At 31.8% G+C, this 19,652-nt stretch overlaps 1 protein-coding gene and 1 long non-coding RNA gene across 2 annotated transcripts; both read left to right on the plus strand.

The window, feature by feature from the left end:
- The first annotated feature begins 455 nt into the window (after positions 1-455).
- On the plus strand, positions 456-2,644 carry LOC111292619 (NAC domain-containing protein 2-like). The gene is made up of 3 exons (XM_022885076.2): positions 456-767; positions 1,114-1,391; positions 1,797-2,644. Exons 1-3 carry the CDS (start codon positions 608-610, stop codon positions 2,253-2,255), a joined length of 897 nt encoding a protein of 298 aa, XP_022740811.1. The 5' UTR covers positions 456-607; the 3' UTR covers positions 2,256-2,644.
- A 3,039-nt stretch (positions 2,645-5,683) lies between these two features.
- LOC149516423 (uncharacterized) lies at positions 5,684-12,671 on the plus strand. Its single transcript, XR_016345775.1, has 2 exons — positions 5,684-6,751; positions 12,042-12,671. It is a non-coding gene; the product is annotated as an uncharacterized LOC149516423 (long non-coding RNA).
- The last annotated feature ends 6,981 nt before the right edge of the window (positions 12,672-19,652 follow it).

The raw sequence follows: 19,652 nt of genomic DNA on the forward strand, positions 1-19,652 counted from the left end.
TATTTTTGTAGAATAAATTTTAAATTCAAATTTTATTTGTGATCATTTATTAAAATTATTTTAATTACATAACTTATAATTATTTATCTTAAATTATCAAATATAATATATTTTATTTTAATTTAAAAAATTAAATAATTTATCTGCTTCATATTTAAAAAAAAAAATTTAGAGTAACAACCCAACGACAGTCAACGAAGCTGAAGAGGCGTTGAGCGGACTTGAGGAAAAGTCCAAAGTCCGTGACGGAAGCGATGACAAAATAAATCTTCATCCATAGAGACGCATCCACGTCACCCGTTTTCTCTTCCCTTTTTCACCGAGGGCTGCGGCCGGTTCTGCTACGAAAAGAAAACGGTCGAACCGCTGCTTAACCCACGTTTTGGTTCTTAAGAGTTAAGACAGCTGCACGTGCCTTTTTTCCCTATAAAATCTCTCCCGTCACTTCTCTCTTCGGTTCAAGCTCCATCCTCCACCAAAGCAGCAAAGCAGAGGAAAGCAAAGCAACCAAAGAAACATTTAAAACAGAAAAGGAAAAAAAAAAAACAGAGAAGCTCGAGGAAGTTAGTCAAGAAAAAAAAGAGAAAACAATTTTTTTTTCTAGAGAATGAAAGGAGAATTAGAGTTGCCACCGGGTTTCAGATTCCATCCCACAGATGATGAGTTGGTGAATCATTATTTGTGTAGGAAATGTGCATCTCAGCCTATTGCTGCGCCCATTATTGCTGAGATCGATCTCTACAAGTTTGACCCATGGCAGCTTCCAGGTACTTTTTCTTTTTCATTTTTTTCTTTTCCTGATTTTACATAATTCGATTTTGGTAAATGGGTATCTGCGATTCGATTCTAATTTTCTCGGGCCTTCGTTGTTTTCATCATTAAGACTACTGGGTATTTCATTATTCAACAAAAGAAAAAGAAGGATTTTTTTCGCAATTTAGGAAAAATGCAGCCACTTTCGTGCTATTCATCCCTTCAAGTCCGTTCCCTAGTTGTGAAATTTGAGCAAACAAAAAATTTTCAATTAGTTTTGCAAATCGAAATTGGGTTTTTTTTTTTTTTCTGGGTTAATTTGGGAGAGTGATTTATTAATTTGATTTATATTTGGTGTAGGCATGGCGTTATGCGGTGAAAAAGAGTGGTATTTTTTTTCTCCAAGGGATCGAAAATATCCGAACGGATGTCGGCCGAACCGGGCGGCTGGAAGCGGGTATTGGAAGGCAACCGGGGCGGACAAGCCAATTGGGAAGCCCAAGACACTGGGCATAAAAAAGGCACTCGTTTTCTACGCTGGCAAAGCCCCACGCGGTGTCAAAACCAATTGGATCATGCATGAATACCGCCTTGCCAATGTTGATAGGTCCGCTGACAAGAAGAACAGAAACTTGAGGGTAACTTCAATCTTTCTTTATCTTTTTAGCAAATTTTGTTATTTCCAAAAGCTTTGCTTTTGTTTTAAGGGGGAAAATGGACATTGAATACTTTTTAGATTAAAGTTGCCACCTTTGAAAGCAAATATAAAAGTTTTCAACTTTCTAGGTTTTGGAGTTTTCAATATTTGGAATTGGAAGTCCAAAATGGCAAGTGGCCTCAATGGATTTTATCAATTGATGACAATTTGCTAAAGCCAATTTAACATTGGCTGTATTGCTTTTGCAGTTTGCACCTAACACCATTTGATTTTACCAACGAAGTACAATTTTTAGCTCTTCATTTAGATTCTTAGCCTATTGGTTGGTTATTTTTTTTTTGTTTTTCACTTTTTCTAAATGGTGTTTTGCGTGTTTTTATTGCAGCTTGATGATTGGGTACTATGTCGAATATACAACAAGAAAGGAAGCATTGAGAAACATTTCCCAAGTGAACAGAAAAGGATAAGTTACCCAGAGATGGAAGATCAGAAACCAAACATTTTAATGAATGGTCAAAATATGACAGCACTGCCACAAAAACAACCTTCATCAGTGTCCATTATGAATGATCTCTTTCAAACGGATGCTTCAGATTCTGTCCCAAGGTTGCATGCAGACTCAAGTTCCTCGGAGCAAGTTCTGTCACCTGAAATCACGTGCGGGAAAGAGGTCCAGAGTGAACCTAAGTGGAATGAGCTTCAGCCAAGCAATGCACTTGATTTTCAGTTCAATTACATGGATGATGGATTCCAAGATGACCCATTTGCAAGTCAAGCTCAGTACCAGATGGAGCAGCTTTCACCATTGCAGGACATGTTCATGTATCTACAGAAGCCATTTTGATCATTACATTATAAACACAAACCAAAAAAAGTGGTCCGAAACAATTTTAATAGATTTATGTCATATAATATTGGATTCATGCACATGTTAAACAAACGTGCAGGTGACATATTAAGTCGTAGGATTAGGAAGCAAACAAACAATTTGTCAAATTCAATGGGGTGGGTGGCTAAAAAGTGCTAGAGCAGAGCAGGGTGGCTTGACTAAAGAGATTGGGTATTTCGTGGGTGTAGCATTTATTGGTTCGTTGATCCAATGGCAACTGTTAAATTTCCTTCATGTGAATAGTTGATAAGATTATAGGAAATTCTTGTATGCGTAAGATTTATAGAAGAAATTTTTTCAAAGAACAATGAATATATACGAACTAGTATATTGCAATTCAAGAACGGATATTCCAATTGGATTTTTTGATGGGATTGATTTGAGTTTTGAATAGGAATTGGATTAATAGTCCTAATTTCGTTGCCAGTCTAGAAATTTGAAATTTATTCAGAGCAACAGTAATAGGCTTTGCATATGGTGCTTTTCTGTTGTAGCGCCATAATCAAAATACCCCAATGTTCGTTTGACAATTTTAATTGTTTTCAACTAATCTTCTCAATATTGATTGGATCAAAATGATTAAAAGAAATAGACCTGAATATTTTAAAACAAGATAAATTCTAATGTTCCAATTGCAGTTTTTGAAGGATGAACATGGACGGATGAAGAGATTTTTTAACTTTCCAAGTAGTGGCGTGGCAAAAACCCAGTTTGAATAACCCTCTGAAGCGCCTCTAATAAGATCATTGAGCAATACGTCGAGCAAGGATACATTATTATTATTTTTTTTTAAAGAGATTTTTATTATTCTTTCTATCTATTTTGAGGATCAAAGTGTTATACCAAGATGGATCGACATTCAAAAGAAATTATCCAACCGAGTGTAAATTTAATGACATTGTTAGCTCTAAGATTTTGTAAGGATTTTTTTTTTAATTTTGTTTTTTCAAAAAGATGAATATGAAATACCATATTGCAATTGAAAAATGGAGGAAAAATGAATTTATGAGGGGATGGAATTGATTCAATTTTGGAGGGGATTAACCTGGAGAAAACGATAAAAAAAATTTAAAAAGTAGTGGCATATATTCCAAATTCTGGTGCAGCTGAAATCTCAACCACAGAGTATAAATGGAGTTTGGGGTTGGTAGACATACAGTTGCCACTTGCTGCTTTACAAAATTGAAAATTCTGCAAGGCACCAAGGCCTTCCATTATGATGCTTTTCTGCCGAAGCAGCCGGAATCTGGAATATCCATGTTTGGCAATTTGACTGAAATTCAATTTCTCTTTGGGGACACTAATATGAGAAAAAGAAAGATCTTCTTGAAACAAGATATAATAATATAATTCAGATGCTCCAACTTCTTTCGCTTTCCATGACCGGAAACAAGCAGCAAAATATTGGATTTGCAAAATTAATAGGTTATTTATTTAATTTGTAGTGCCGATTATATAGTCCTTCACAAAGGCAAGGACCATGCTCAATAGACTTTTTATCTGGGTTATTAGGTAAAATGGCTTTTATATTATATAATTTTTATCACTTCAGTATTTTAACTTTTACCACCAAGTTAACAAAAAATTTTTAAAATAAAATCTGATTTAAAAAATAAAAAATAGAAGGAAAAGATCGGGGAGAGAGGGAGAGAGAGAGAGAGAGAGAGGCGGAACGGGTGGCATGCTGGTCGACCTAGGGCTAGATCGGGATCGGTTCGCCCTAGACCTGGTGGTTCAGTGCTAATCTAACTTAAACAAGTTAGGTCAGCATCGATCCAGCGAGTCTGGGGTGAACTGGCCCTATCCGATCTTGGGCCGACTAAAGGTGCCATTCCAACAAGTTTGGGGTGGACCAACACGATTCGATTTCGGGCTTGCTGATGGCACTATCTTTGCTTTTTCCTTTCCCTCTCTCTTTCCTCTTGTCTTTCTTGCTTCTCCATTTATCTTTTTCCCCAATTCTTTCCCTTTCTTTTTTTTTTTTATTATTTTTATTCTTAAAAACTTTTGAATAAAAAAAATATATTTTAAAATTTTTTGAATTTTTTATTTAAATGCTAAGATAGAAAATAAATAATATAACAATGATTGAATATTTATGTCATGTATAATGATTTTATTGGATATTAATACCTCATAAGTAATTTGACTAACAATATTAATCAAAATACTAAAGTACTTGACGGAATAAAAATTTGTGTATCAAAATAAAAATTTTATTTCTTTAAATACCACAGCATAAGATGCGTTTTCACAAAACCACTAGTGTTTTCCATTATATTATTCTAGTATAATAATAAATTGTATGACGTCCAAATTTGGGAGTTTTTTTTTCTATCATAAAGTAATTAATTTTTTATTTTCCAAAATAAGGCATTTTTAATCGTATTTGTTAAAATAGAGTTTTTTTTTTTTTTTGCCATGTAAGCACATAATGACCACATCAGCTCATGACCTTTTCCTTAACATTTGTTATCTTCCTCCAATTTGTTTTCTCTTTTGTCATCGACTGCCATGCCCAACCATGTATAAAAATCCATGTTAGATTGCTTTTATAGGCAGATTTATATACTTGAAAAGAGAGGGACTCGGATTTTTCTTTAATTAGATGAGATCAATGGAGATTTGTTTTGATAGTTGCTTCCCAAATGTAACTAATAATCTTCTATTTGTTTACAATTTCATCATGAATCTGTTGCTTTGAATATTTTATGTTTACAACCTCATCAATCATCATGAATCTGTTATTTGAATCTAACCAACAATCCAAATCTTGTGTTTTTTCTTTGAATATGTTGTTTTATTCTAAATGTTTTTTGTCTTTAATATATTTCTTGATTGTTCTAAAAAAACCCAAATGTATTCACCATTAAACAACCCCTAAAATTGATGTAAATATGTTTAATTCAAATTGGAAGTTTCGAATTGGTTCCACATACATGGAAAAATAGCAGCGTTTTCTTTTAGAATAATAAGACTGATTAAATTCATTGACGAACCACTTGGCTACAATCTGCAAAAATAAACAGTAAAAAATTTAAGACATTTTTCTACCCAACAGCAATTTGCTTCTAAGTTCACTCCACGCTTTGCTAACTCATTCGCTGCTCTGTCTTCTATTCGTCTAACATGAGATAAGTTACATTGTTGAAACTCTTTTACGTGCATACAAGCCTCATCAATGATGATGCCATTTGGGGATAGATCAATTTCATCATTTCTCAACCGACTTATCACTCCTAACGCATCTCCTTCCAGTATAACTTTTGTGAACCCATGTCTTTTGCAAAATCTAGAGCTTTGACTGCTACCCAGCTTTCCACGCTCCAGGGATCTAAAACTTCCTGTATTTTAGCAGCTATTGCCCGCAGGACAATGTCCTCCGAGTCTCTTATAACAACTACCACGTTTCCAGCTTTATGCTTTTTGTTCAACTTACCATCAAAATTAATTTTTACTAAAGGTGTAGATGGTGGCCTCCATACTTGCTCAACAGCAGAATCGAAAATAACAGTTTTTTTAGCAAAATATAAACAGGAAAACTAATACTCAATCAAGGTACAAAAATTAGAAAATAATAGGATTGGAAAATGAGTGTGCAAAACTGCAGGTGATATGGTGGAAGCTTTTATAATGGCTTTGATTTTTAATTTTTGTTTTAATTAGTTGTAATTCAATGGTGGTTGATAGCCGGCCATCTTTGATGAACCAATGATGAGATTAGGAAAAGAAAAAGAGAAAAAATAAAACGTGGCAAGTTTTTGTCACATAAATCATGACATGGCACTCGTGTTAGAGAGTACCTTATTTAAGGAGATTAAAAGTATTTTAATTCGAGAATATAGATTTAAAGTAATATTGTTTGGGAAAAAACTCCCAAATCTTGATGTTCTTTTTTTTGGGTTAAATATTTATTTGGTCCTTATATTATATAAACTCTGTTAGTTTGGTAGTTAGAAAAATAAAATTTTCATTCAAGTATTTGAATTTTCTTTTCATCGTACACTTACTTTTGACTAATACCGTTAGTCAAGTTGCTAACGTTGCGTGAATAAAGTCATGACATGTGACAACAAAATGCTACATCATTAGTGGGTCCATTACCATGTCATTATTAAAAACTTAGTAAAATTTAAAAAATCTAAAAATTTTAAAAATCAAAATATAAAATATAAAATTTTTTATTCAAAATTTTAAAAATTATAAAAAAAGAAAAAAGAAAGAAGGGAAATAAGCTAAGAGAGGGGTAGGGAAGGAAGGAGAAAAGAAAGAGTAGAGAGTAGGAAGGGGGAAAGAGGTGCCAATCTGGCTTTTTTTTGCCAGATGTTTGTGTTCTTTTCATCTTTGTTAGCCAGTATTTGTGGAGTTTTAGGCCAGACAGTAGAACAAGAAGGGGAACCATATATGGAGTTTGCCATCTAGACCTATTGTTCCTCAACATGGAAACAATGGTTGGTATTGTTTTTTTCTTTTTGTTGATTCTTTCTAGGTTTTGATCTTTGGGTTCATTTCTTTTGAATTTTTGAGAGTTTTTCACTGATCTTGGGATCTTTGGAGGATTCTCATTGTTTGCTAGTTCTGTTGTTTGATTTTGATGCCATTTCTTTTGGTTTCTACGAAATATTTCATTGAATCAACTTTAGGATTTTCAGGATTCAGACGAGTTGTTTAAATCACTAGTATTTTTTTTTTTTTAATTTTGAATGATATTCTAAGACTTTTGTAGTTCGATTTGCTGACTTCCTTTTGTTAAATGTAGAATTGTTTGATTAGTTTCTTTAGGCTCTATCTGGTTCATGAAAAAAAAAAAAAAAAAAGGAAAAGAAAATATTAAGTAAAATTAAGAACAAAAAATTCTTATCTGGTGATGCATGGAAAAATAAGGACAATTTTTTAAAGTTTATTTCTTATCTAAAACATAAGAAAAGAACACTTCTATAAACGTTAAATCAGCAATAAGGTTTATTGGGAAAATTATTCATTACAAAATCTTTTGATATGTTCTATGTTCTTGACTTTTGGGTTTCATTTTTTTTTTTTAATGTTGGAGACAACTTTATTTTTATATTGGTAGAGTTTTTTCCACAATTAGTATTAGTATATATGTAAGGTTTTTTAAATTTTTATTAGTTTTTCTTTTAATACTAATGGGGTGATGGATTCATTAATTATGTGGCATTTTTTACCATATGTCATAATTTTATTAGGTATTTATACCACCTCAGCTATTTAACTAACGATATTAATCCAAACTACTATAATGTATAATGGAATGGAATGAAAGTTCAAATACCTAAATGTGAATTTTATTTTTTAAATACTAAACTGAGAAAAAATTATAGAGTAGAGGGACTAAATGGAGAGTTCAAATCTCCAAACCAGGAAATGGCTGACCATCAGCCTACCACTATTTCCTATCGAGATTCCCTCATGGGAAATCAAGATTCATCACCATTCTCATCAGTTAGTCAACCGAACTTCATAGATGAAAGTTCAGACTAAGAAACCGATGAAGGGGATGAAATCCCAACAATCTTTTTTTCGAAAGAAGAAAAGAACAGAATCAAAGCCCCTAGAAAAATGCTCTCATTGAGAAGACTTTTGGAAAGACGATAGGCTAGAACTTTCTTTACCCCAAAGTCAAGGCACAACGGAGACCAAAATGAGGCATGGATTGCATTGACCTAGGACATGATTTCTATTTTAGATTCCATAACGTGTATAACTTTCAAAGTGCCATTGGTTTATGGGGTTACATTACCTTACAATGAGGAGGTTATGGGAGTCTAGATTCTTGCCTGATACAACTACTGCATACACTACTGCTGCAATGTAGGTATGATTACCAGGCTTACCCATTGAATACTTTGACAAAGGTATTCTGCAAAGTATAGGTAACCAACTTGGTACTATGTTAAAAATTGACATTTATACAGAATTGAATTCTCGTGGAAGATATGCAAGGATTTACGTTCAAGTGGATTTGGATAGGCCTATGGTGCCTAAAATTAGAATTGGAAAATTAGTACAAGTCATCTTATATGAAAGAGTTATTTCGCCTGTGGTTTCATTGGCCACAGAAAAGAAGTTTGTTCCCTTAGTAAATCGACAGAGGTCGATATGTAAACAACACAACAGCCACATGAACAACCCCAAGAACAACAGGAGATGACCAGTGAAGCAGGTGCCAAATGGGAGGAATATGGTTCAAACAAGGGAACGAGCATAAGTCGGGTAAGGCAGACCCAAAACCAAACTTGACCTAAAACCTGAAAGACAAGGGCAAGAACAAAGTGGTGGAACAACACGTGGCAGAACTCCCTTAACAGTTGAAAAATCAAACCTCTAGTTTTGTTGGGCAGAGTTCCAAGGACTTGCATGTGAGTATCGTCTCTGATGCATTTAATGCAACTCTTTTCCCCCAACAACTTTGCTTTCCTAACTCAAGTTCCTTTACTTCGGTCCCTTCTGAACTTAAACAAGAGGGCTCCTTCTTCTCATTCCAATTCTCTGGCTAACCAAAAAGCTTCTAGAAAGGTCCTAACAATAACTTTAAGAGCAGTAATTCCAAACCCAACACCACAACCAACGCCTCATCTCCTCGAACAATGGAGAACTTTCCAAAAATCTACTCAAACTTGGAACCAATATTCTTCCACCTAAGAGGAAAAAAAAATCAAGATCACAAGGACCATAGAAATTCGATTCGACCATAACCCTTAGAAGGGTTACTAAAGCAAAAGAGTGATCAGTCTAGCTTGGAACAACTTGTTGATCATTATAGATATCTCCAAACTCCAACCCCACCTGCACTTGGTAAAAAGCAACCCAAAATGTTCACCCCCAAGCTAATGGCGTCACTACCACCTCACATGGGCATGGCACTAACCCAAGTCTTCTGACATAGTGAGGAGATTGAATTTAGTAGAAGACAACAATACAGCTCTCTTGTTCAAGACCTTCTGATGATAAATCCCGTTAGAATGGTTCTCAGGTACTTTCGGAGGACAAAGGGAAGTATTCCGATCTATAAATGCCCCACCACCACCATGCAGTGAACTTCTTATGCAGAATGTCGACAGAGGAGGTGAAGGGCATCCTGGAACTAGCTAACTGGCTTCATCAAACAACATATGGAATTTTTCCCATGAGGTGCCTTCTTTGGAATGCTAGGGGTGCAAGAAGCTCAATCTTCAATGAACATTTATGGATCTGATGCACTTTAATAACCTAAGTATTGTGATCATTATTGAAACCAAAATTTTTAGGGAGAATGTAGGAAAGGTGTCAGCTATTTAGGATTATATACACCTAATTTTATCTAAGCAAATTCTAACAAGTTATGAGGCCTTTAAAGTCTGACCCAGTTTGGATCCAACATTGATAAATTTTCAAATTTGAATTCAAGATCAATTTGACCCAAATGCACCATGGTCAAACTTGATCAAATAAAATCAAACTTAACCAAAATCCGTCAAATTTAGTTGAACTTGGATCAACCCTTGGAACTCACAATAGAATAGGATTATTAAGCCTTAGAATTAATAAATTTATGATTATGATGCACTAAAACCTTGATTGTGCTTCGAATGGGGTAAAATTACTAAAATGTCCATAAGGGGGTATGCAACCAACTTGAAAAAAATCTTGTTGATAAGTAGGGGAACTTGATGCTTTAAAAGATGGTGTTGATGGTGAAGCGTAAGAAGCACTTGATTTTGGTTTAGAAGATTTACATTGGTATTCATGAAGTAAATCATAACAAGTTTTCCTAACTTGTTCGACTTCGAGGGCTGCATCATCACCATAAATTTCAGGAAAACAAAACTCCACAACTTTCATTTTAAGCCTAGGATTTCAGACAACTGCCACAGCTAATACAATATGAATAGTATTCCAATATTTCTCAAACTTGTCAAACATTTTCCTTATCATTGCACTAATTTCATCATTAGCAGAGCATTTCCATTTCACCAATACATTTCAAAATTGACAAATTTGAATAAAACAACAATTGGCATTCGGATACTTTTTCCCAAAAAACAATTCTGTGGCATTGTAAAAATTTTCCAATTTCTCAGCAATATTTTGTGCCATGTCCCAATCTTTCTCGCTAGGCACTCCAGTGTAATTTTTATCCCTAAGTTTCAACCTAAGAAAAAGATCTTTGTACCTTGTAGCAGTCCAAAACATTAAATAAGTTGAGTTCCACCTAATTCTACAATCAAGACTCAACTTTTTTTGACATAACACTTTTGCTTGACAAGCCACATCTTTAAATTTTTCCACTCTAGAAGGACTAGGTGACCAAAATGCAACAACATCACGAATATTGTTAATTGCATCTTTGATTATAGATAATTCATCTTTCACAATGAGATTCAAAATATGCGCACAACATCTCGGATGAAAGATTTTCCCATCAAGTAAAAGTTTAGAAGACAACTTAACTGCTATGATAGAAACCATACCATCATTAGTACTGCAATTATCCACAGTGATAGTAGAAAGTTTAGTCTCTTCTTGTGCAATAACATCCATTGTGTGAGGTGTGGGCACATAAAACAAACCTGCATGCTTAAAACCTAAACAATTAATTAATGTGCTAATAATTTTTCATAAAGACAATAATGAATTTCATGACACATGTTAAAGGATAAAAAAAAATTATTTACCTCAAAATATTGCTTTGCAACACCCAAGAGTCACTAAGAAAATGAGCTGTGATGGACATGTAACCTTTGTTTTGGTTTGAAGTCCACATATCTATTGTAATTGCTATTCGGCTTTTCACCTTCTCAAACACATCCACTAGCTTTGCCTTATCTGAATTATAAATCTTGAGAATGTCCCTTTTAATTGTATTGCGAAAAACCATCCTAAAAAGGGGCTGGAAACTAGAAATAAACTTCCTAAAACCAACATGATCAACAATAGAAATAGGATACTCATACAAGAGTATAGTGTCACGGACCTAAGGGGGAGTCCTGAATCCCACATCGAACATAATAGGAAGGTCCCTGGGGTATAAAAGGGTTCACACCATCTCCGCCTTGTTAGGCGCCTTTTGTAGGACAAAACCGTGAGGCCAGGGGGGCCAGAGCGGACAATACCTCACAAGGGTGTGAACCGTGGCGAAAGGCTGATCTGGGACGCCGGAAGGATGAATGCCCGGGTCCCAGAGCCGCACGGGTTCGGAGCTTAAGTCTCGACCCGTGACAATTACACCTCAAACTCGAATAACCCATTAAATGCCGAATGCCCTTATGCTATTGAACCAAATGCTCATTTGCATTTTTATAAAATCTTCTCTTTCTTCTTTATTGTGGTCTACACTTATTGGCTTGATTGCAATAAAATTTTAGTATTTTATCACATTTTTTTAGTGCAATTTCTTTTTAATATTTTTTTATTTCTAGAAAAAAATTGGTAAAAATACTTATAAATGCATAAATATTCGATGTGTAGGTAAGAATATGAAAAATGAGGAAATTGAGAGGTTTTGGACTTGTTTTGGAGGTATTTTGGTGCAAAAAGTTATGAATGGCTGAAATTAGTGTGTATGTGCTTCTATTATCATTCATGGGAGATTTTCTTACCTTTTTCCTCTTTGATTTTCTTCGCTTACTTGAGCTTAATTGAATTTTATTTCAAGCTTTAGTCTTTATATTTTTTATATGAAAATATATTTTTTAGCTCACTAGTGTTTTGTCACTTTTGTAATATTTTTACATGTACTAGAATGGTGATATGTGCAATGGTGCAGTTTTGAAGCCACAATTAGAGCTACAAGTTTTCAAGATTTTTCATGGTCAATTTGGCATCTAAATGGTCCTTATTTGGTTAAAAGTTGACGAATTAGTTACATTGTGCACCTAAAATGAGAGCAATGGAACCAATCCCAACCGTGTGATACACTTGATGAATGATCAAACTTGTGGCACCACTTCTTGGATTCAAAGATGAAGCAAAGGCACTACTTAGTTAGCAATTTGGAAGCTCCTTATTGGACATAATTTTGACTTTTTAAAGCTCACAAAATCAAAAGAAGAAGACTTGAAGTGAAGTGAAGTGAAGTAAAGAGAAGAAAATAAAAAAGTTAAAAGAGCTAGTTAAATGAGTTGGAAAACTCTAGAAGATGTGGTAGCTTAGCTGGCCTTTTTTTGCATTTTCATTGGCTGAGGCATCTCACCCTTGTACTACAAATAAAAGAGATGGCTAGCCATTTGAGGAGACTTTTCCATATTTTTCTATTTTTTAGTTTCTTGCATTTATTTCATTCTCTCCAAATAGTTTCCTCCTTGTTCTTTTAGAAGGTTATTAGGGAGAAAATTGCCCTTATTTTCCAACAAAGTTTACTTTTCTTGCCTTTATTTTACATGCATTTTAAGAATATTTCAATAAATGTTCATGTTCTTTAAGTTTTCAAGTTTAATTTTTTGCAATTTTACTTGAATCTCAAATCTATTTGGCAAATCTTGGTTTTGACCTATGTGCTATTTTTCCATTAAATCTTGATAAATTCTTGCGAATTTCAATCAAATTTTTTTTTTTTGTGGATTCTTAATTCATTGTTCTACAAATCTAAAAAATATCACATTTAAACTTGTTCTAATTTCTAGAAAATTCTTCAAAGTTTCAATTAGATCAAAGAGCTAAGTTGAAACTTGAGTGAGTAACAATACTTCAAGGCTTTGTTCTCCTAGTTGGGTGATTGACTTACTCTTTTCTCACTTTACACATCTTAATTTATGTATTTACTTGCTTAGATTCATTTGCTTGCTTTTAATTCCATGTTTTTCAAGACTATTTGGATGATTTTTTGTTACATGCTTTGTTTTGTTCTTCACTACACTTAATTTTTGTTCTAGTTCAGTAAGCTTGATTTTTCATTGTTTTCTTCAATTTTTTTGTTGAATTTGATAGTAATCTTTTAAATCTAGTTTGCTTTAGCTCAATTTTAGTTCATTTGATCTATAGAAGTGTAGATCTAAATTTTCCATGCGTTCGATTCAATTTCCATATTTAAATTCAAGTTTAATTTTCCTATCTTTTGATAATTCTTGCAATTTAATTCTTTAGTTGCACTTAAATTGTGTTTTAATCTTAATTTACTTACTGTTCTTTTCAATTTAGAAGTTGTTTGGATCAAATTTTAAGAAGTTTCTAGATCTAATTTCATTTAGAAGTTAGGAAGTAGTTATCATTGTTACAAGTTAGTTATTTTTAGTTACTTCCTTTTAACTACTGTTTGGATGTCATTTGAGCTTTCTATTTTTAGTTTCTTAGATTAGATTTACATTCAAAGCATGTTAGAATTAATTCAATGCAATTTGGCTATTGTTTTTTTTAGATTTTCAAATATGTTTTTCTTGCATTTAGTGAACATGTTTTCGATTATATGCATTTCGTTTCTTTGTTTTTCCTTTCCTGTTGAGAATAGCTTAGTAATGTTTCCTCTAATCAATTGAATTAACTTTAGATTGAGTGTGGCAATAATAGTTACATAGATTGGACTTCTTAGCTAATCATCGTGGGAATGATATCTTAACTTTAGTTAGGATTATTACTTGAACGATCTGTGTGCTTGTAGGAAATATTGCAACATGGCTCCATTCCACCATGATCACTTCATCTCTTTTAGCTCCTTCTCAACATCCAATGATCATTTATTTCTGTGATGAAATTCGAAAACCAAAATAGTCACTTTCTCTTGTTTCCTCTAGCATTGAAACTAAACCCACTTGTTTTTTTCAAGCAATGAAAGATTCTAAATGGCATGATGTAATGGCAGAAGAATTTTGATTTACTAATTGTAGACACCTCATTTTATCTTTATACTATAAAATAATTTTTTGAGTCCATTAGTATATTAGAGTTCTAAATTAAGCTTGGGAAAGTTTATTAAAGCTTGTATTGAATTGGGTTGTATTTTTAGTTTTGATCGGTTAATTGCGTTTGGTTTAGGTTTCAAACCCAAATCAAGTGCTAAGTCCATTTTATTTTATTTTATTTTGTTTTTGTTTTTATCTTATTTTATTCCATTAGTGTTATTTATTTTTAGTTAGTATTTTCAAAAAAAAAATAGAAAAAAGAAAGAAAAAAAATAGAAAACAAAAAGAAGAAAAATTTTAAAAAAATTTAGATTTAACTCTGATCATATAAGATAAAAGGTTGAATACAAAACTGGTCTTTATATTATATACTTTCTATCAATTTGATACCTAAAGAAATAAATTTCATAATTATGTATCTAAACTTTTATTCTATTATACACTTTGGTACTTCAAACTAACATTGTTAGTTATATTGCTGACATGACATCAATACCCAATAAAATCATAACATGTGTCAAAAACGTTAAGTTATCACTACACCATCATTGGCATATTAGCATTAGAAGAAAAATAAAAAAAAATAAAGGAACATCCAACTCTTTATTTGGTTTTTCATCCAAAAGCCTTATTTCAACACTTTCAAACAACATTCTTTGACACATATATAAGATATATGATTTAAAAACAAATGTTTTCGTATGTACGAGATATTATTTAAAAACAAATGTTATTCTATTATGTATGCTATATAAAAGAGTTTACTAATAAAGATTTGGGTCCATTTTTTTACTTTTTTGGTATTGAGGCTTTACATATTTAGTTGGTCTATTACTTTATTAAAAAATGTTATACTTTAAAATTTTTAGCTAATATTTATATGTAGGATGCTAATTTTTTTTCCATTCCTATAATACTAAAACTTCAATCTTTTTTGCATGATGGTGATATACTTGATGGTACTATAAGATATTATCGTATGTATAGTTGGAAGACTTCAATATTTGATATTAAAGGCATTTTAATGCACATGATTGTAGATATGATAGGATAATTATCATCTTATTTTATGTTTTGATGCTCTCATAAAGGGGAGGATTTGATTGTATAGAATATTAGTCATCCTAATGACTTAATCCTCTCCAAAAAGGAAGTATTATTTCTAATCCTAAGGGATTAGATATTAAATGCTTAAAAATTACCAATTTTCCTCTTAAAATTTATATTTAAAATTAAACTTAAACTTTTAATAAGTTAACAAATGTCATTATTTAATTGGTTAATCCAAATTATTTTTTTCCTTTTTTCCTTTTTTTATTATTTTTCTTCTTTTTTTGCTTTTTCTTTTTCATTTTCTTACTTTTCCATTTTCTCTTTCCCTTTTTAAATAAATAAAAAATATAGTTTTGATTGTCATAATGTATAAATCCATGAACCTATCACTACATACAACTCTAAAAGTCACCACCAATCTTTTTATTTAGGTGTAATTGGTCACCTAATTGAATTTATCCCATTTTAAAGAGAAGTCTTAAGCTTGATTTAAGTATCCTTAAAAGAGTAGATTCTAGTTTGCAAAATCAAAATTGAATTCAAAAATATAGTTACGCGTAAGGAAGGTATAGCACCTTTACAACGCCCATCCAAATAATGATACCAATTGATTTCGTATTATCCAAAGCTTTAAAACATTTTTAAGGTTTACCAAATAATTTATTGCTCTAAAATCAATAAAATGTTCTAATAGTTTGGTAAGATTTTATTTTAAAATTTAAATCATCAAATAGTCTATATACGATTGAAAAAAATGTGAATTTAACTTTCTTTTAAAAAAATATAATTAAACCTTCCAATAGTTTAGTAAGATTGATATTCAATATTTATTTATGAATTTCTTTAAAAAATTATTAAATTTTTCAATAGTTTAGTGAAGTTCAATTTGATATTTTAATTTTTCAATAGTTTGATAGGATTAAAAAATATATTTACTATAAAATTTACATCTAAAAAAATAATTTAAATACATAAAAATAGCAAATAAAATACCAAAAAAAAAATCGACTGGCTCAACAAAGGAGCGACTAGGCTCGACAATAAAGACAAAAAGAAGTGGCTAGGCTACTCAGCTCTACTCGATAGATGACTCAGCTTGTAGCAATAGGAGCAGGTTAGTAGGCAACATTACCAAAACAGATTTGCGAAAAAAAATTTTCTTTCTAATACTTTCATAAAAAAAATTTTTTTTACGCTCTTACTTTTTCTTCTTTGATTGTTCCCTTTATGTTAATTATGGGTCTTCAAATAGAAATTTAATCCTAATTTGAATAAAAGTCCAAATTTGAAGACAATTATTGTTGTAATGGTTTTGAGGACCCCTAGATAAATTTGAAAACAAAAGATGAAGTCACCAGCAATCTTTTTTGGTTAGGTGTGATTGGTCACCTATTAAAACTTACATTCTTAATAAAATTTTAAAACCAATTAAAATTTTTTGAAAGGATAATTTTTAGGTCTATGAAAAACTGTTTAGTTTCAGAAGTTGGTTACGAGTGGGGAAGGATTAGCATCCCTACAATGCCCATGTAAAATGGTACCAATTAATTATGTGTTATCTTTTAATATTAATTATGTCTTAATTTTGATATTTAAAAATTAATTTCCTCAACTTTCCTTAAAAATATATTTTTTAATTTTTAGTAAGCTATAAGGGGTGTAGAAAAGATGAAGGTCTTCAGCATCATTGTATAGGGTGACCTCTTCTTTTGCCTCATCCCTACCCTCCCTTTCAGCATGGTTGGACGTCCTCTATTTTCCTAAAGCCTGTTTATTTCTAAAAGCTTCATTGCTAGGTTGCTCAGTTTTTACAGAAAAAATAAGCCTTTGAACAAGAACAAGAGCTGGAACCTCCATTATGTTGAAGGAAGAAGAGGATGAAAAAGAGTCAAAGGACTCTTCAGACTTAAAAGATGAGTCAGAGTTAGACTTTAACCTTGGGTTAGGGGATCATTAAGAAAAAGAAGAAAGGTAAGGATAAGGTTAAGAAAGAAGAGGGTCTAAAGAAGAAGAGGGACGATCAGCTAGAAAAATTGGACTGAACTCTAACATTGGGGCTAGAAGATTTTGGATCTCGTAATCTAATGCAGCATGAAGCTCATCCATCCCATGATAAACCCATTCTCTCTTTACGCGAACATTGTCTTCATTTTGTTTCTAGCTCTTAGTAGACATTAGATTTAACTAATAAATAGCTCAGTTATAGTCTATTCTTGTAATTATAGACGGGACTTCATCATTTAAACAAAAAGCTTACCGGTTGAGTTGGTCTTCTCTTACTTCTACCTTAAAGTTTTCAAAAATGCTAGAATCAGAAGACATAATGAAAAAGGATAAAAAACATATTGAGAATTTGGAAAAGTGAGAAAAACGATTAAAAGAAGGTTAGAAGTATTGAAAGTTGATTAAATCAATCTGGCTTGAGAGCTAGAAGATTATGATATGAAACATGGAGGCCTTAAAGGGCTTTTTATATAGCTAACACAAAGATAAGATAAATGTTCCAGATTATGCCATGTAGCCAAAACGATTATCGATGATGATCTTTTATATTCTCAGCCTTAATTCATTTAATCGCTAAATTTTCTCTCTCCAATTAAATCTAGATATACCTTTAAATAATAGATGAATCTGTATAAGGGGCATGTTAGTCACTCTGGCAAAGAGTATTCATATCGACAAAACACCTATGACATGTCAGGTCAATCACGCACTAGTGCAATAGACAAATTCAGAAACAAAGAAAAAAACATAAGTCCCATGTTGGTGATCACAATAATAGACCAGTATGTTATAGTCAAATATGACATTGGACTTACAAAACATGTCAGTAACCACTCATATATCTGCACAATCTAATCCTTGTTCACATCGATACATGTGATCATCCATCTCAGCAACTTAAGATCAGACCAACTAGATTAAATTCTCAAAGCCTATGCACAAGAACTTAAGTATGGTATCTTCGAGTACGAATTGGATTGGTATTTGTCAAATTAGCCAAATTTACACTCAACAATCTAATACTTAGATCATTTGATGGAATGACAGAATGTTAGGAGCATTTTTAGATTCGAAGGGCAAAATAAGCTTTTTCCTCTTTAAAAACAATTAACAGAGAGCCAAGTATATTTTCGACTTTTGGGCCAAGCTAAAATGTCAAGTCAACTTGAATTCATAAGGCTACGTTAGCTCGACCACCTTATTAGCCTATCCATTAGAGCCTTCCTAGGTGTAAACTTGCCATTTCGTGACTAAGTGGTCAACATTTAGTCTAGCTCGGCCTACCAGGTCACCCTTGACCCTAGGATTGACCTCGAGCAGCCTAGCTTGCCCAAAACCCCCATTTTGCTAGTATAAATAACACTTTTATAGTACCATTTGATCCATCTTGCTTTGTTATGCTTCTTTATAATCTTTTTCCTATTTTTTTTTCCTTGACCAATCTTTAATTTGAATGTCAGAACACAAACATAAGGAATACTCTCAACTTTTATCTTTAAAAACTATATTTCTTTTTCTTTAATTTTTAGGTTTTACCCCTAACTCTATCTTTTTTTTTTCTATTTTTAAAGTTTTACCCTTAAGAGCAACTCGACACCACCAATAAGTATTTATGTTTTATAATGACACAATATGCATATTTACAACAAAATAAAAGAAGAACAAACTAAAATAAATACCTAAATTTTAAACAGGTGAATTTTTACAAGAAAGAAAAATAGCTTTTATAGTTATATAATCCAAAATATTATAAATTTTTATAACTAAAAAGAAAAAATATTTATAAAAAGAAATATTTATAAAAGGCTTTTTTTAATGAATTAATAGGATAATTCCAAGTGTTACCATCATATAACCTTTTTTATAAAAGCTTTCTTTAATGATTTACTATGATAATTCCAAATGTTACAATCTTATAACCTTATTTATAAAAAGCTTTTAATAAGATAATTCTAAGTGTTACAGCTATATAAATGTTAAAAAAAAAAAAAGAAAAAGTCAAACTATCTTTAGAATCTGTCTAAAACATCACAACTTTCATAAAAAAGCTTTAGAAGTTTTAAAATATGTACATTTTTTGGTGAAAAAATATGTACAATTTATGTAACATGTAAGACTAAGTAAATGATTAATTTAAAAAAAAAATAGAGAAAAGTAAAGGTAAAAAATGATTTAAATAGAAAAACATAAACAATAAAAAATCAATCCAATAGAATTTAAAATTTTGATATAGTGCAATTTTTATGTTGATAATATAAAATATTATACATCATATAATAACTTAAAAAAATCAAATTCAACGCTAGTTATCACTCTACTTATAATTTTACCATTATATTTTTAATTTTGGAGTAAATTTAATGGTATTTCTAATTTGGAGCAAATTTAATCAAATGTACAAGTTGAGAAACAAGCGCTATAATATTTGTGTTAAAAATAATTTTGTAATTAAAAATTCTTG

The sequence above is a fragment of the Durio zibethinus genome, chromosome 10, assembly GCF_047325235.1.
Source record: "Durio zibethinus cultivar Kanyao isolate XHJ-2024 chromosome 10, ASM4732523v1, whole genome shotgun sequence".
NCBI classification, from domain to species: domain Eukaryota; kingdom Viridiplantae; phylum Streptophyta; class Magnoliopsida; order Malvales; family Malvaceae; genus Durio; species Durio zibethinus.